We start from the raw sequence: 14,286 nt of genomic DNA on the forward strand, positions 1-14,286 counted from the left end.
TGTCACATTCTCCGCCGGCTTCTTCCGTCACCTCCTTCAGCATCCACAAGTACTGTTTGTTGCGCGCCAGTCCCGACCACTTTCTAAACCATCGCCTCGGCTAGCAACTGTGCGTCGTAATAAGGAAGGTATAAGTCAGCCCGGACCGGCGTGTGTCCCCTGGAGCTACGGGTCGACCCCTCCCGGTTTTTGCGCGGCACTTCGTTAAGACCGCGCGAGCATCTGGCGGAGGGAAGATAGTCCGCGATAAGGCGGCGCGAAACCCCAAGAAAATGGCTCATTTAGCGGGCGCTAGAGGACCTGGCCGCAGGTCCCACCCCCCTCCCCACCCCCTCAAGACTTCCTTCCCCCCTCCCCCCCCCCCCTCCCCCGCAGCAGCAACAGACTTTTGTGCTATCTGCGTGAGTTATGGCATTCCTCCGCGGGATACGCTCTGTGCTGCTACTATACCGACCCGCCTGAAACATTCCCCGCTCGACCACCGGCGCCACACAACCTCTTCCTCCCCGTCGAGAGCAAAGTCCGAAATAAATAAGGACGGACTCGACGAAAAATCTGTTACCTCTCTCCGCGAGAGCGCACCGCCGTCTTTTGTTGGCCCTGTTCGGTTTCTCCTCCCGGGGCGGACGTCATACGCGACCGACTGGCGCCGTATATTAGTAACTTGTAACAGAACACACACACACACCCTCCCCCTCGCTCCCTGGATTGCCTCTGTTTCTCCCTCACGCTGTCCGGGCGGTGACGGATGACCTCCTGGGGAAGATGTTTAATTTTATGCACCAGCCTTGAGATGGACTACGCCGCGCAGCCATAACTATCCATCATCCCCAATAGGGCGCTGTACCGATTCGGAGAACACGAAGAGACCAGGCAAAGGCAGCGGTGCGTGCTGTTCTTGCTACAGGACAAATCTCTCGTAACTAGCACGGATCACCAGCCGTGGCGACACAATGAAACGCAAAAGTAAATAAAAATTAATCAGGCATCCAGTGAGATGGAACGTACGGTACGTAATAAAATAAACACCTTCAGCCGTCGTTTTAGTGTTGTTTCATTATATTCGAAGCAGTTTCGGTGATTCAGTACACCATATTCACGCCTGTATGGCGGCAGTAGAAGCGTTCTGCAGCCAGCTTCAAATGGCGGGTCACTAATCCTCCTCAATAGTTCTCCTCGAAAAGAGATTCCCATTTGAGTTCCGGAAGCATCTCCATAATACTTGTGTGTTGATGGAACCCACTGGTAAAAAATCTAGCACTTCTCTAAATTGCTTCGACCTGCTGCAGATCTCAAACACTCGAGCACCAACGTCCTATATGCGGTCTCCTTCACAAATGAACCATACTTTCCCAAAATTCTCTCAATAAACCGAAGTCGACCATTCACCTTATCTACATCAATCCTCACATGCTGGTTCCATTTCGTATCATTTCACAGAAGTACGCCACGGTATTTAAAGGACGTGACTGTGTCAATTAGCACACTACTGGTGTCGTATCCGAGCATTACAGGTTTGTTTGTCCTACACATCCACATTAACTCACATTTTTTTCTACATTTAGAGGCTGTGGTTATTCATCAAACCAATTAGTAATGTTGTCTAAGTCATCTTGTATCCTCCTGTAGTCACTCAACTTCGACACCTTCGCGTATTCCACAGCATCATCAGCAAACAACCGCAGATCGCTGCCCACCCTGTCCGCCATATTATTTATGTGCACAGAAAGTAACAGCCCGTCCTATCACACTTCCTGGGACACTGCTGACGATACCCTTGTGTCTGATCAATACTCGCCGTCGAGGGGTGGCTTCCAATGTCAAAGTGAAGACATGCTGATACACATGTAGGAGTTATCCCTTTGATTCTGCGTCACTTCAGAAGTAGAGAGCGTATACCATACGTCGTGTCCATGGAGCGCTTAGCTAGCAGAAGCGGAGAAGAAATGAGATACGAGAAAAACAACTTGTCGGCAACGAGCACCAATGCTTTACAGAAATACGTGCAAGTGGTACGAGCACAGGTAATAAACGCGAGCTGTCCGTAAATCGCGTGCATGTGTTATTGCGGGCAATTCGTTCTGTCCGGCCGCCGGATGAGGTTAGCTGCAACACGGGTAGCGCAGCCAAGAGCGAAGCAGGAGGAATGACAGCGTGGTAATGGGCAGGCACGTGAGGAGAGGGCGGTAATATTAATTAGAAAAGGCCCCGTGATTTAGTGGGCGCCTGTCTCCGGGGGTGCCCACGCAAGTCTTCAGCCACAGCCAAGGACGCGTGGAAAGCCGGGCCCCACGGCCGCCTCCCGTATACCAGAAAGCGGAGGTCCTCCGGCTCTGGCAGCTGGCCGACAGTGGGTTAAACGTCGCTCAGCAACCTCAGTAATGCTCGCACATTGCTCAGAACCGAGAGTATTCTGCGCGCCGTAGCAACAAAAATCGTGGATGCTTGCTTTGGCACGTGCCGTCTATGACGAGTCGTCTGTGAAGATGACCACTGTGTAGCCCAAACCGGAAATCTTTGTAATCGTTCAAAAATGGTTAAAATGGCTCTGAGGTCATTAGTCCCCTAGACTTAGAACTACTTAAACCTAACTAACCTAAGGACATAAACACATCCATGCCCGAGGCAGGATTCGAACCTGCGACCGTAGCGGTCACGCGGTTCCAGACTGTAGCGCCTAGAACCGTTCGGCCACCCCGACCGGCTTTGTAATCGCGTTCTCTAATTCTGTCCAAAAGAAACGAAAAAAAATTCTATAATTCGGCATACTCCTGTTTCGGTCTCCAGTCGAAAATATTGATTGAGGCAGATCTCTACATCAGTGTACCCTGTGCAATCCTCTTCATCTCTGCGTGACTACTGCAAGCTACCCCTGAAGGGCTTGGCAGAAGGTACCTCCAACTGTACCAATTACTACATCGTCTTCCACATTCATTCGCATAGGAGCGCGAGAATAATATTTGCTAGCGTGCATCACTGCGCATTACTCTAATCTGCCTTTCCCTAAATCGCTAGCCTGCCGGTGTGCCCGAGCGGTTCTAGACGCCCAGTCTGGATACGCGCGAGCGCTACGGTCGCAGGTTCGAATACTGCCTCGGGCTTGGACGTGTTTCATGTCCTTAGGTTAGTCAGGTTTAAGTAGTTCTAAGTTACAGGGGACTGATGACCTCGCATGTTAAGTCCCATGGTGCTCAGAGCCTAAATCGCTTACGGCAAATGCTGAGGTGGCTCCTTTTGCAAGGGTACGGATGCTTTCTTTCTCCACCTTTGCCTAATCCGAGATTGTGCTCCGTCTCTGATGACCTCGATATCGACGGGGCGTTAAACACTAATCTCCTCCTCCACCTCCTAATATCCTAATCCTTCCTTTAGCCACGCGGACTCAGGCGCCTTGTCACGGTTCGTGCGGCTACCCCCGTCGGAGGTTCGAGTCTTCCCTCGCTTATGGGTGTGTGTGTTTTCCTTATCGTAAGTTAGTTTAAGTAGTGCGTAAGCCTAGGGACCTAATACCTGAGGAGCTTAGTCCCGTAGAACTTACCACAAATTATTTCCAATCTTGCCTTTGCGGACCCTACGTGAGCCATACGTTGAAAGTTGGAGTACTCACCTCGATTCCTCATCAGCATTTCTTCAGATTTTTAAAGAAGCCTTTCGCCGTAAACCTGGTGTCTTATCTTCAAGCCGGTGCAGGTTATCAGCAATCTCAGTCACGCTCTCACATTGCTCAAACAAACCTGTCATCCATTCGTGATGTTCTTCTTTGTATATCTCCAATTATATCTTTGTATATCTCCAATTTCTTTAATATGGATCCCACACGGTTGAGCAAAATGCGTCGCTCGAGTGTTTTGTAACCACTTCCCTTTGTACAGTAACTGCATCATCCCAGTGTCCTATTAGCGAAGAGAATTCTACCACATACTTAACTTGCATTGCATTACATATTCCTACAAATTGTTATACCATACTAGTTTATGAGTCTTTTTTGTATTATTGAGACATGTTTTGACACCTATCGGTTATCTTCTGTGGGTCAAATTAATATTTCTTAAAATTACATCGCTAAATGAACTGCGTTACTATACACCGTTTTTTTTTTTTTGTACTCGTTTTCGCGAATATAATAATGCAGTTCATTTAGCTATATAATTTTAAGAAATGTCTGGGTAAATACAAAATAAATAAATAAATAGAGTTTGCGTAAGGCTGATTTTCAAAACAACCTAGTTTTAAATCGCAAACACGGAATAACATCAAGAGATTAAAACTGAGCACTTGCCCGCGAAAGGCCAAGGTCCCGAGTTCGAGTCTCGGTCCGGCACACAGTTTTAATCTGCCAAGAAATTTTCATATCAGCGCACACTCCGCTGAAGAGTGAAAATCTCATTCTGGAAACATCCCCCAGGCTGTGGCTAAGCCATGTCTCCACAATATCCTTTCTTTCAGGAGTGCCAGTTCTGCTAGGTTCGCAGGAAAGCTTCTCTGAAGTTTGGAAGGTAGGAGACGAGGTACTGGCAGAACTAAAGCTGTGAGGACGCGGTGTGAGTCCTGCTTGGGTGGCTCAGTTGGTAGAGCACTTGCCCGCGAAAGGCAGAGGTCCCCAGTTCGAGTCTCGGTCCGGCACACAGTTTTAATCTGCCAGAAAAGTTTCATATCAGCGCACACTCCGCTGCAGAGTGAAAATCTCATTCAGCTGAGACTATGATTAAAATTATGTGACAAAGGAATGGAATTAAAAAATTAGATTTAAATCAATTAATTGGATAAAAAAGATGATCAGTCTTTTTTCTATAAAGATTAGAAAAATACTTTATGCACCTGATGAGACTCGACACCACAACCTCCTGCGCACGAAGTTGTTACGCTGTTGAGTGACACAAATATCCAATTCTTCTTTTTTTTTTTGTCAGTTATTCGCAAACGAGGGCCCCCTAGGATGAATGGCTGCAGTGTGTCATACCACCGTATAGACAGTTTCAAAAAGTCGATCACACCGCTAGGGATCTCCCCTTTGCAGTACACTCTCTCTACGCTCGAATTCTGACGTCTCTCGAAAAACGTGCTTGCAGTGCGACGGTCACAGACAAGTTACGAGTTCAGGCAACAAAATGTTACGGAGTCGCCTCTCGCCAACCGCCCTCAAGACTTAGTTTGCTAAGGACACTGTGACACGTCCCCGGCTAATGACGGAAGGCCCTTCTTTGTCCCCTCTGCCGATGCAGATCTGCTGCGACCTCCAGATAGGCGCGTGCCAGGCATTAAGGACGTGACTTACTGCCGCGGCGCCGGTCGGAAAAGCGCTTTCCCTGTTTGTCTTGCGGGAATTAACCTGCTTATCATCGGCCACTCATCTCGCCCCCTCCCCCTCTCCCCATTTCCTCATCCCCTTGCCACAAAATATTATTTTTACCCTCCTTCTGTTGCTCCTCCTCCTCTTTTATGCAAGACAAGCTATTACCGGGGTAATTAATGTCAACACGCGGGTTCCGCGCTGCTTGTTTGATAGATCGACGATTCCGATCGCGTTTATAGCAGATTAATTATCGTATTTCAGATAGGAGCACAGCGTCCCGCGGTGCCGTCAAGTTAATAGCGGTTCCAGGTGCAATATATAACCTTCGTATCGCTGGTACTCGCGTCGAGGTGCGGATACGCCTACCTAGAACGTTGCTTCAATCGCGTCTCGTGTGCAGATGAATCAGTAGCGGTTTTTTTCCCGGTGTTTCGCGTCACTATTACCTCCATGTCACTATCAGCTCCATCGCACTGTGTATGTAACTGAAAAATATCGAGTTGCGCACCATATATTGCTTGTCCCACAGAGCTCTGTACGTTGTAACTAGAATGTCTCCCATCTCCTGTTGTTCTTAACATATCTTAACTGCAGGCCGTTGTGGCCGAGCGGTTCTAGGCGCTTCAGTCCGGAACCGCGGTGCTGCTACGGTCGCAGGTTCGAATCCTGCCTAGGGCATGAATGTGTGTGTTGTCCTAAGTCTAGGGGACTGATGACATCAGATGTTTAATCCCATAGTGCTTAGAGCCATTTGAACCATATCTTAACTCGACGCATGTTACTCACGAATAACTGCTAAACCTTCACATGCGTATCTTTAGTCCGCACCTCCTGGTCGTGCGGTAGCGTTCTCGCTTCCCGCGCCCGGGTTCCCGGGTTCAATTCCCGGCGGGGTCAGGGATTTTCTCAGCCTCGTGATGACTGGGTGTTGTGTGATGTCCTTAGGTTAGTTAGGTTTAAGTAGTTCTAAGTTCTAGGGGACTCATGACCATAGATGTTAAGTCCCATAGCACTCAGTGTCATTTGAACCATTTTTTTGCGTTTCTTTAAAGGAATAAACATAGCTTTAGAATTGAAAATTACTTAGATAGGAGACGAATAGCATCCGAGGAACTTTTGGTGAAGTTGACAATGCCAAGTGGAGGGAATGCAAAACAATCACGAAGTCATCATTACTGTACGAACAACAAGTTTGTTTGCGTGCCCATCCTCTGCAGCAAGCACAGAATACTTGTTTTGTACATAAAGCTACCGTTTCTTGCTGAAACTGAATTTATTTTTGCCAAACGCGTTTCGCGTTTTCTTGTGCAAAGGCACCTGCATTGGGCTCTATAACGATACAGTCTTATTATTTTTATATTATCAAACAGTTCCCTTCGTATTTTTTTATGTAAATAAGTAATTACTTAAAGTTTGCTGTGATCTGTGTTTCCTCTGATCTGGAAGTCACACTACCACTTTTATTTCCGACACATAAGCACAATTTTGTATTCCGAAATTTTTCGCACTGTTCACCATGTTTCTCCTTTTTTGTGGTGTGGTATTATTCTTTTACCACTAGATATGGCTATTTGTTCGAAACTGTGCTTTTAACAACGGAAATATTGTATCTTCATTATGTGTATCCTCTTTGGTTTGTTTACCTACATGCTCCCAACCTTACAAAGTATTTGTTCAATACCAACTTCTTTTCGTGATGTTTACACCTGTGTGTGCGTATGTGTGGTGTGTGTGTTTGGGGGGGGGGGGGATTTTTCAGAAGGATATAGGTTGCAGTAGTTATTAGAAGATGAAAAGACTTGCACAGGACAGAGCAGCATGGATAGCTGCATCACACCAGTCTTTGGACTGAAGACAACAACAACAACAACACGGAGACATACAGACAGTCGTTTCTCCCTCGCTGTATTCGCGAGTGGAACAGGAAAGGAACCGAATAGTAACGGTACAAGGTATCCTCCGCCATGTACCATACGGCATGTTGCGGAGTATGTATGTAGATGAAGATGAACTATATTTTCTCGGTATAGTCTGTGTCTGTCTTCAAGTTGTGTCCGTTCAGGTTTTTCACAATGTCTTTGGCACTCTACCACGGGTCAGACAAACCCGTAAGCATTCGTGCCGTCCTTCTCTGTATTATCAGTATCTGGTGTTCGTCCAATTTGATTGTGGCCCCACATATTTGAGCAGTATTCTAGGATGGGTCACAGGAGGGATTCGTGAGCAATGTCCTTTGTAGACTGTTTTGCATTTCCCCAGTATTCTACCAACGAAATTATGTCTGTCATCTGCTGACGAACTCTGTGATACCTTCATTTCATATCCCTATAAAGTCTTACACGCAGGTGTGTATGAGTTGACTGATTGCAGTTACGGGTAGTCATAGGATACTATGTTGTTTGCATTTTATGCAATACATAATTTTATATTTCTGTACATTTAAAGCAAGCTGTCTGTTTTTACTTACCAGACCACAATCTGTCGTTGGATTTTCATTTGTACCTCAATATCACCTTGTTCTGACAGGAAATCTTTTCTCTTTTTCTGTTGCAGGTAAGTCAGCTGCGCGGACGCCCGTTAGCAGGTGGTCTACAATCGCGGTGAGTTCCGCATCTGCAATTGCCTCGGATGTTTCACCTGTTGTAGCGGTCGAATTTATTTTGGAAACGTCAGTAGGAGTCTCGCACCCAATAAAGCTATACAATTCTAACTTTGGCATCACTATTACACGATGACGAGTAGTTGTCCAGATGGCTGAAAAGGTATGAAAAGTGAAGAAGCCACTACCGCGATGCGATTTGCACGGAATGACGGGAGAGTGTTTTCAGTATGTCAAGAAACAGTAAAACAGCCAACTGAGAATGGGAATGAAAACGAAAACAGTAATAGTAATAATAATAATGATACTCGTAAACTTCCTTGTAGTGCATACGCAGTCACAATCTATGGCATTAAAATAAATGGTTCCGGCCTTTAGCGCCCATCTTCAGAAATGAGTGGCAGTTGGCGAGCAACACGTTTGGAAAGCATGCAGTGAATCTCCAAATTCCACACACGACCAATAGGTATGAATCACATACATTTCAATTTTAAATTACTCAGTTCACAAGCAAAACCGGCGATAAATTTTTACCGGTTTTAAGATATTATTAAAGGCTTTTACCTTTTTTCGTTCTGTTCTAGCTTCTGAAGCTGAACATTGAAGGCTGGTACTGGTTATGATGCAATCATAGTATTGTGGTTGTAACTGAAATGCGAATAAAAGATTCACATTACGTCATTCAGTGGCCTTTTCGAAAAGTAGTAGTTTACCTTCGGCAAATAATGTTATTAATTTCGTTAGTGATGGTTGAACCTGTGATCATTCTGGCCTTGGTATTTGCTCAACATCCCCTGACAGTGCTGTGTGGTATGGGTCCGACAAAACTGATTAAATGACTGATGTTTCCCCATGTGAGTTTTCTCAGCAGTCTTCTTTGTAGACGGAATGCATTTTACCAGTATTCTAGCAATAAACGAAATCTTTCTCCTGCTTTGCATATAGGTATTTTTGTTGATATCGACGTTTTTCACTAGAGCATCCTTTTATAAAATCTTCTGTGTGTTCAGTCCACGTCAAAACGGAGTTAAAACTCGAGCTTTCTAAGATTAACAGCATCATCTTTGTCAGGAGAAGACTTTCTGCCAGGAGCGAAGTCTACTTCCTTTATAGTGGTGTTCAGCCTCTGATTCATACCTATTGATGATGTCAGCCAACCAATGACAAACTTGAACACCGCCGTAAAAGAAGCAGACTTCGCTTTTTACAGAAAGACACCTCCTGACGAAGGAGGTCTATATCGACATCTACGTGATTACTGTGCTATTGACAATAAAGTGCCTGGCAAAGGGTTCAATAAACCTCCTTCAAGCTGTCTCTCCACAGTTCCATTCTCGAACGGCGCGCGGCAAAAACGAGCACTTAAACTTTTCTTTGTGAACCCTTATTTCTCTTATTTTATCGAGATGATCATTTCTCCCTATGTAGGTGGGTGCTAATGTTGGTGCTGCCAGACATTGAAAGCTCGAGTTGTAACTCCGATTTGACGCCGTCTGAACACACACAAGATTTCATACAAGCATTTACATTACTTCGAATCATCGTGCTGCTCTGCCCCCCCCCCCCCCTCCCACCAGTGACTGTTAGACACTTGTTGTGAATCGATCTTTATGGATTATTTTGGGATTTATAGGAAAGTCCAATGACAGCCCACTGGTGTGTGGAGTCTGTGACACTGGCTGTCTATGGTGGATAACCTGAAGGAAAAAACATATCTAAAATTATTTACGGGTCTGTTTACAAAATTACATTTTTTCCAGTGCTTGACTCACTGTACGCCCGACACTTGCGTGATGGACTGTGTGACTGCGTTAGCTAGTACCACAGAGAGACCCCTCGCATGACGACGGTAGGGCAGGTACGGAACGTGGTGTAGGCGGCAACAGCCTGTTGCTTCCAACTGGCCCGGCGACGCCGTACGCAGAGCACGGGGGCGGCGGGGGCGGCTACGGCGCCGCACACGGCGTGCGGAAAGCCGGCGGGCCGAGTGCGCTATAAAATGGAGCCGAATAGTCTATAAAAGTCCAATATCGCCGCCGTGTCTTTATAGCGCGCCGGGCCGCGCGCCGCGCCGCTAGTTCCGTGCGCCGCCGCGCAAAGTGTGGTGGCGCTGGCGGCGCGCCGCCTCAACCCCTCCCTCGAGTTGTGCTGGCAGGCCGCAGGGCGGCGCGCCGATCGCTTGCCACTTTACTCCGGATTGCCAATTACCTCACGTCCTCAAAGGGCCAAAGGATAGCCCCCTTTTTTCCCCCTCCCTCGTGCTTATACTTTTAGTTCTCGATCGCAAGAAGTTTTCAGCGGCTTATCAGAAGCACTGGTACATCACCACTGTTGTTTTGCTTCGAGTTAGACGTTCATATATCTCTCCTCTATGACTGGGAAGAAATGACAACCTTCGATTAAGTGATTTTGCAATACACTGTATCTGCTATTACGACGGGCGTTGAGTAAATAAAAGAACACATTTATTTTCTGAAAGAAAGTTGGTTTCATTCTCCATTCCAATATATTATTCCCCTCGCTCTTCTCCACAGAAACCTATTTTTGATCGTAATTTCTGTTCTGAGCCACGGCCTTATGGCACTTTACTGGGAGGGCTTCTATGCCTGCGTGTTATCAATTTACTGCTGGACGTCGGAGCGAACATCTTGCTGCATCAATGACCTTCGTGTCACCACATACTGCTTTCCGTGGAGTACATCTTTCATTGGGCCAAACAGATGGAAATCGGAAAGCGAGATCCGAGATGTATGGTCACTGAGGAAGAACATCAGTGAAATTTCATGAGTTCCTCTCGGGTGCGCAGACTTTTGTGAGGCCTTGCGTTGTCGCGGAGAAAGAGAATTTGGTTTGGATGTTTGTGACTAAGAATATGCCGAAGCTGTTTCTTCAATGTTCTGAGGGAAGCACGATACGCTTCAGAGCTATCGTAGCACGGTGACGGAGGACATCAATCAGAACAGGGACGTTCAATAAGTAATGCAACACATTTTTTATCGGTCAATTGCGACTGAAAAAAATGCGGAATTTGCTGTGTGACATCGTAGAATATTTCTGTTTCAGCCTCTATAGTTTCATGAATTTCCGATAGGTGGCGACGCTGTACGTAGCCTTTACAGTGGCGTCTGTAACAGAGGTACGATCCAAGCAGAGAGCTGCCACTGAGTTTCTTTTGACGAAGAACCGGGGCACAGTAAATTCATATCGCTCGCTGAATGTCTACGGTAACCTAGCAGTGAACAAAAGCACGGTGAGTGTTTGGGCGACGCGTCTGTCATCGCAACAAGTCCGTGCAAACCGATTTACGGCGTGCCGGCAGGCCGCACACAGCTGTGACCTCTCCAGTGTTGGAACGTGCGGACACCCTCATTCGAGGTGATCGACGGTTCGCTGTCAAACACCTCGCTGCTCAACAGGGCGTCTCTATTGGTAGTACTGACACACTCGTCCACAGTGTACCTCCACCAGTTGGGGTACTCAAAGGTGTGGGTTCGTTGGGTTCCTCGCTGCCTAACTATAAAGAGCAACGAGGGTCTATGTGTGCGGAGTTGCTTGCGCATTTCGAAGCTGATCGTGACAAGTCTGCGCGCCCGAGAGCAAGTCACAAAACTTCAGTAGACTGTCCCTCCCCATCCACCCAATAGCCGGGATCTCGCACCTTCCGAGTTCCATCTGTTCGGCGTAATGAAGGGTGCATTCCACGGGAGGCAGTACCTACATGACGGGGATGTTATGGATGCACCAAGACGTTAGTTCCGACGTCAACCACTAGTGTGGTGCCACGCAGGTAATCTGACTAATTTCTGATCTCATCATACGGCCTTCATGGACTCAATCATCTGCGGATCTAGTACGCTTATAAACTTGTGGTACTGTGGTGGTAGTTGGCTTCTTCAGAAGAATGATTGCTTAAACGCTTCCACTGAGTGGTAATGTTATCTCGTCTTCTCTGCGGTACTTATGAGGCTACAGTGTGTTCAGAAACTTCTCACTTAATACTCATTCTTGAAAGTTTGTAAATATACTTTGGCGCGATAGTTTGCGTCTGTCTCCAGGTCTCTCTCTCTCTCTCTCTCTCTCTCTCTCTATCTCTCTCTCTCTCTCTCTCTCTCTCTCTTTTTTTCAGGTAGGTCCCTCCATCAATAAACCTGCGACCACTCCTGCTGTTCCTCTTCGAACACGTTGGATTTCTCCCTTCCCTTTTGGTTCTGCCTTGAATGGGTCCACACACAACGTTCTAGCAAGAGTCACGGGAGTATTCTGCAAGCACGCTGTTTTGCTGCCTAAATGACAGTTCACTTGTTTATTTTTAGTGAAAAGTGAGCTTGACAACATTTTATACGGCCTTTCTACTTCAGTCATCAAGAAACAAAATAACAGCTATCTCCTTGCTGAAGCAAGACTACCTCCGCGTGGTGGGTTATGTATCACTTTTTTCTCCTCTGTATAAAGACGCAAACCAGGACTGGTATATGCGGCTCTGGAAAATCCACACTCGTACTTTTTTTTTTTTTTTTCGCGCACTGTTGCCATTTGTCACGCCTGGATCACTTGCAAGCTCTGCTTCCACTCCCTCGCGTGGTCAGTGGGCGGCTTCGCGTCTGCAACCCTTCCCCCCCCCCCCCCCCCCGACCCACCCCTCCCGCCAGAACCACTTGGCAACACTTGTTCTCTCTCTCTGTCTGTCTCACGGACGTTTTTGGCTGCTTCGTTGAGTGTTCCTCGCCCTGCCACATTTTTACACACTATCCCTTTCGCCCTCTCACTCTGCCTCTCTTTTCCTTAAAAAAAGGGGTGGAAAAAGAGTTGTGGGCAGGGGCAGGGGCAGGGCAGCGACACTCCAGAGTGGAGGTGCTCGTCATGACGGATTGCCTCTCAGTGCCATCTGTGCGCGAGCCACGCCAACTACTCGTGCTCCCCTGCCGGCGGCGAAATAATATAGGGGACTCCGCCGAGCATGCGTGCGTTTTCGCATCTCTCTTTGAGTCCGCTGCCGGAGAGAAACGGTAGCGAAAGTATAGACACAGAAATGCGCCTTCTAGTAATGTGTCAATATTTCGGGAGGTAAGGGAGATTTGAGTTGAAAATGCCGGAAAATTTCGATCTTTAACAACGGCCTTATTCTATGAAAGAGAGAGAGAGGAACGCCCACATTATTGAGAACGATTTGTCGTGGCGTATGTATGACCTTGGTCTATACCTCGACCGGGACAGCTACTAACCATCCAACATAGAGCCTATTCTATACTAAAAATACAAAAATTATTAACAGGCCGAACATCTCTCCAATGGTGTCCACACATACAAAACTCTGATCTGACCCATCCACTGCTATGCCAATTTTGCACGGACCTCCTTCCCACCAAAGTTCTCTGTGTCGCTCCAAATCCTAGAACGGAATGCGCTCCTCCTCGCTTTCCGCTTCCATTTACCTTCACCCACGTGGATCCTCTACCATCTCATCAAATTCCCACCCTCCTCCCTTCTCAAACATCCAACACGTCCGCATCTCCTATACTGCCTGCACCTAGATTCCAGTAATCTTATTGTCTCCCCTCTGATCACCAACCCTGGTATGCTGCAGCACCTTCACAAACACATCACCCTGCCTCTACACCTACACTCACCCCACTTCCTGTTTCAACACAATTTCAACTAATCCCCCTCCCAGACAATGAGATTCACCTCAATATTTATTCCACCTACAAAATTTAACTCTTCCTCACCTATGTCATTCCACATCAGGGCTGCTCTCTCTCTCTCTCTCTCTCTCTCTCTCTCTCTCTCTCTCTCTCTCTCTCTCTCTCTCTCTCTCTCTCAATCATCCCTTTCGTCTTTTAACCGCTACACTACTCCACACCCTCTCTCTTGCCCATCGACTATATTCCCCCACCTCTACTCCTACCTACCACCCCTATAGTTTTCCTACATAACAGACATCTATCTTTTTACCCACACCCCTCAACACTATGGAACATACTTTCTCCTCTGACAGTACTTCTCGTCCTGTGCGCAGGTCCTTCAGATTTTAAGGTGCAGTGCTTCAATGACTTTTTATCAAAAGAAATTTACCTACCTGCGATCTGTTTTTGAATGTATATATTTGGTTTTTTAAACTGTCTTTGATTTTTAGTTTAAAATAGAAAGACTGAGCAATAAATTATTTCTAATACTCATTATAATTTTTTTTACTTCACCGACGGCCCACACCCCTCCGTATGGAATGAGAGAGATGAACTAAGAATGAAGGGAAAGTAAGCATTTGTGTGCTGCGGTTTCTTGACCTCGAACTGTGTCCATTACACTGTGTCAAGTTTCATAAAAATCAACCAACTCCGTTAGCAGTCGACGAACAGTTCACTACCGTTATGTTTTTGTAATCCATTGGAAAACG

The 14,286-nt window shown here is 46.7% G+C and overlaps 1 protein-coding gene across 3 annotated transcripts in view; it reads left to right on the top strand.

Moving 5' to 3' along the window:
* The window catches only part of LOC126428066 (homeotic protein ultrabithorax-like), a 1,222,647-nt gene that overhangs the window by 70,345 nt on the left and 1,138,016 nt on the right, over nucleotides 1–14,286 (top strand). The window contains exon 2 of one of the 3 annotated variants that reach the window (XM_050089948.1): nucleotides 7,847–8,384. The exons of the other annotated variants lie outside the window; for them this stretch is intronic. Coding sequence (XP_049945905.1) covers nucleotides 7,847–8,028 — 182 coding nt within the window. The 3' untranslated portion in view covers nucleotides 8,029–8,384. Of the gene's footprint in view, nucleotides 1–7,846; nucleotides 8,385–14,286 lie in introns of those variants that run through there. 3 annotated transcript variants of the gene reach the window in all.

Source organism: Schistocerca serialis, chromosome 12, assembly GCF_023864345.2.
Source record: "Schistocerca serialis cubense isolate TAMUIC-IGC-003099 chromosome 12, iqSchSeri2.2, whole genome shotgun sequence".
NCBI classification, from domain to species: domain Eukaryota; kingdom Metazoa; phylum Arthropoda; class Insecta; order Orthoptera; family Acrididae; genus Schistocerca; species Schistocerca serialis.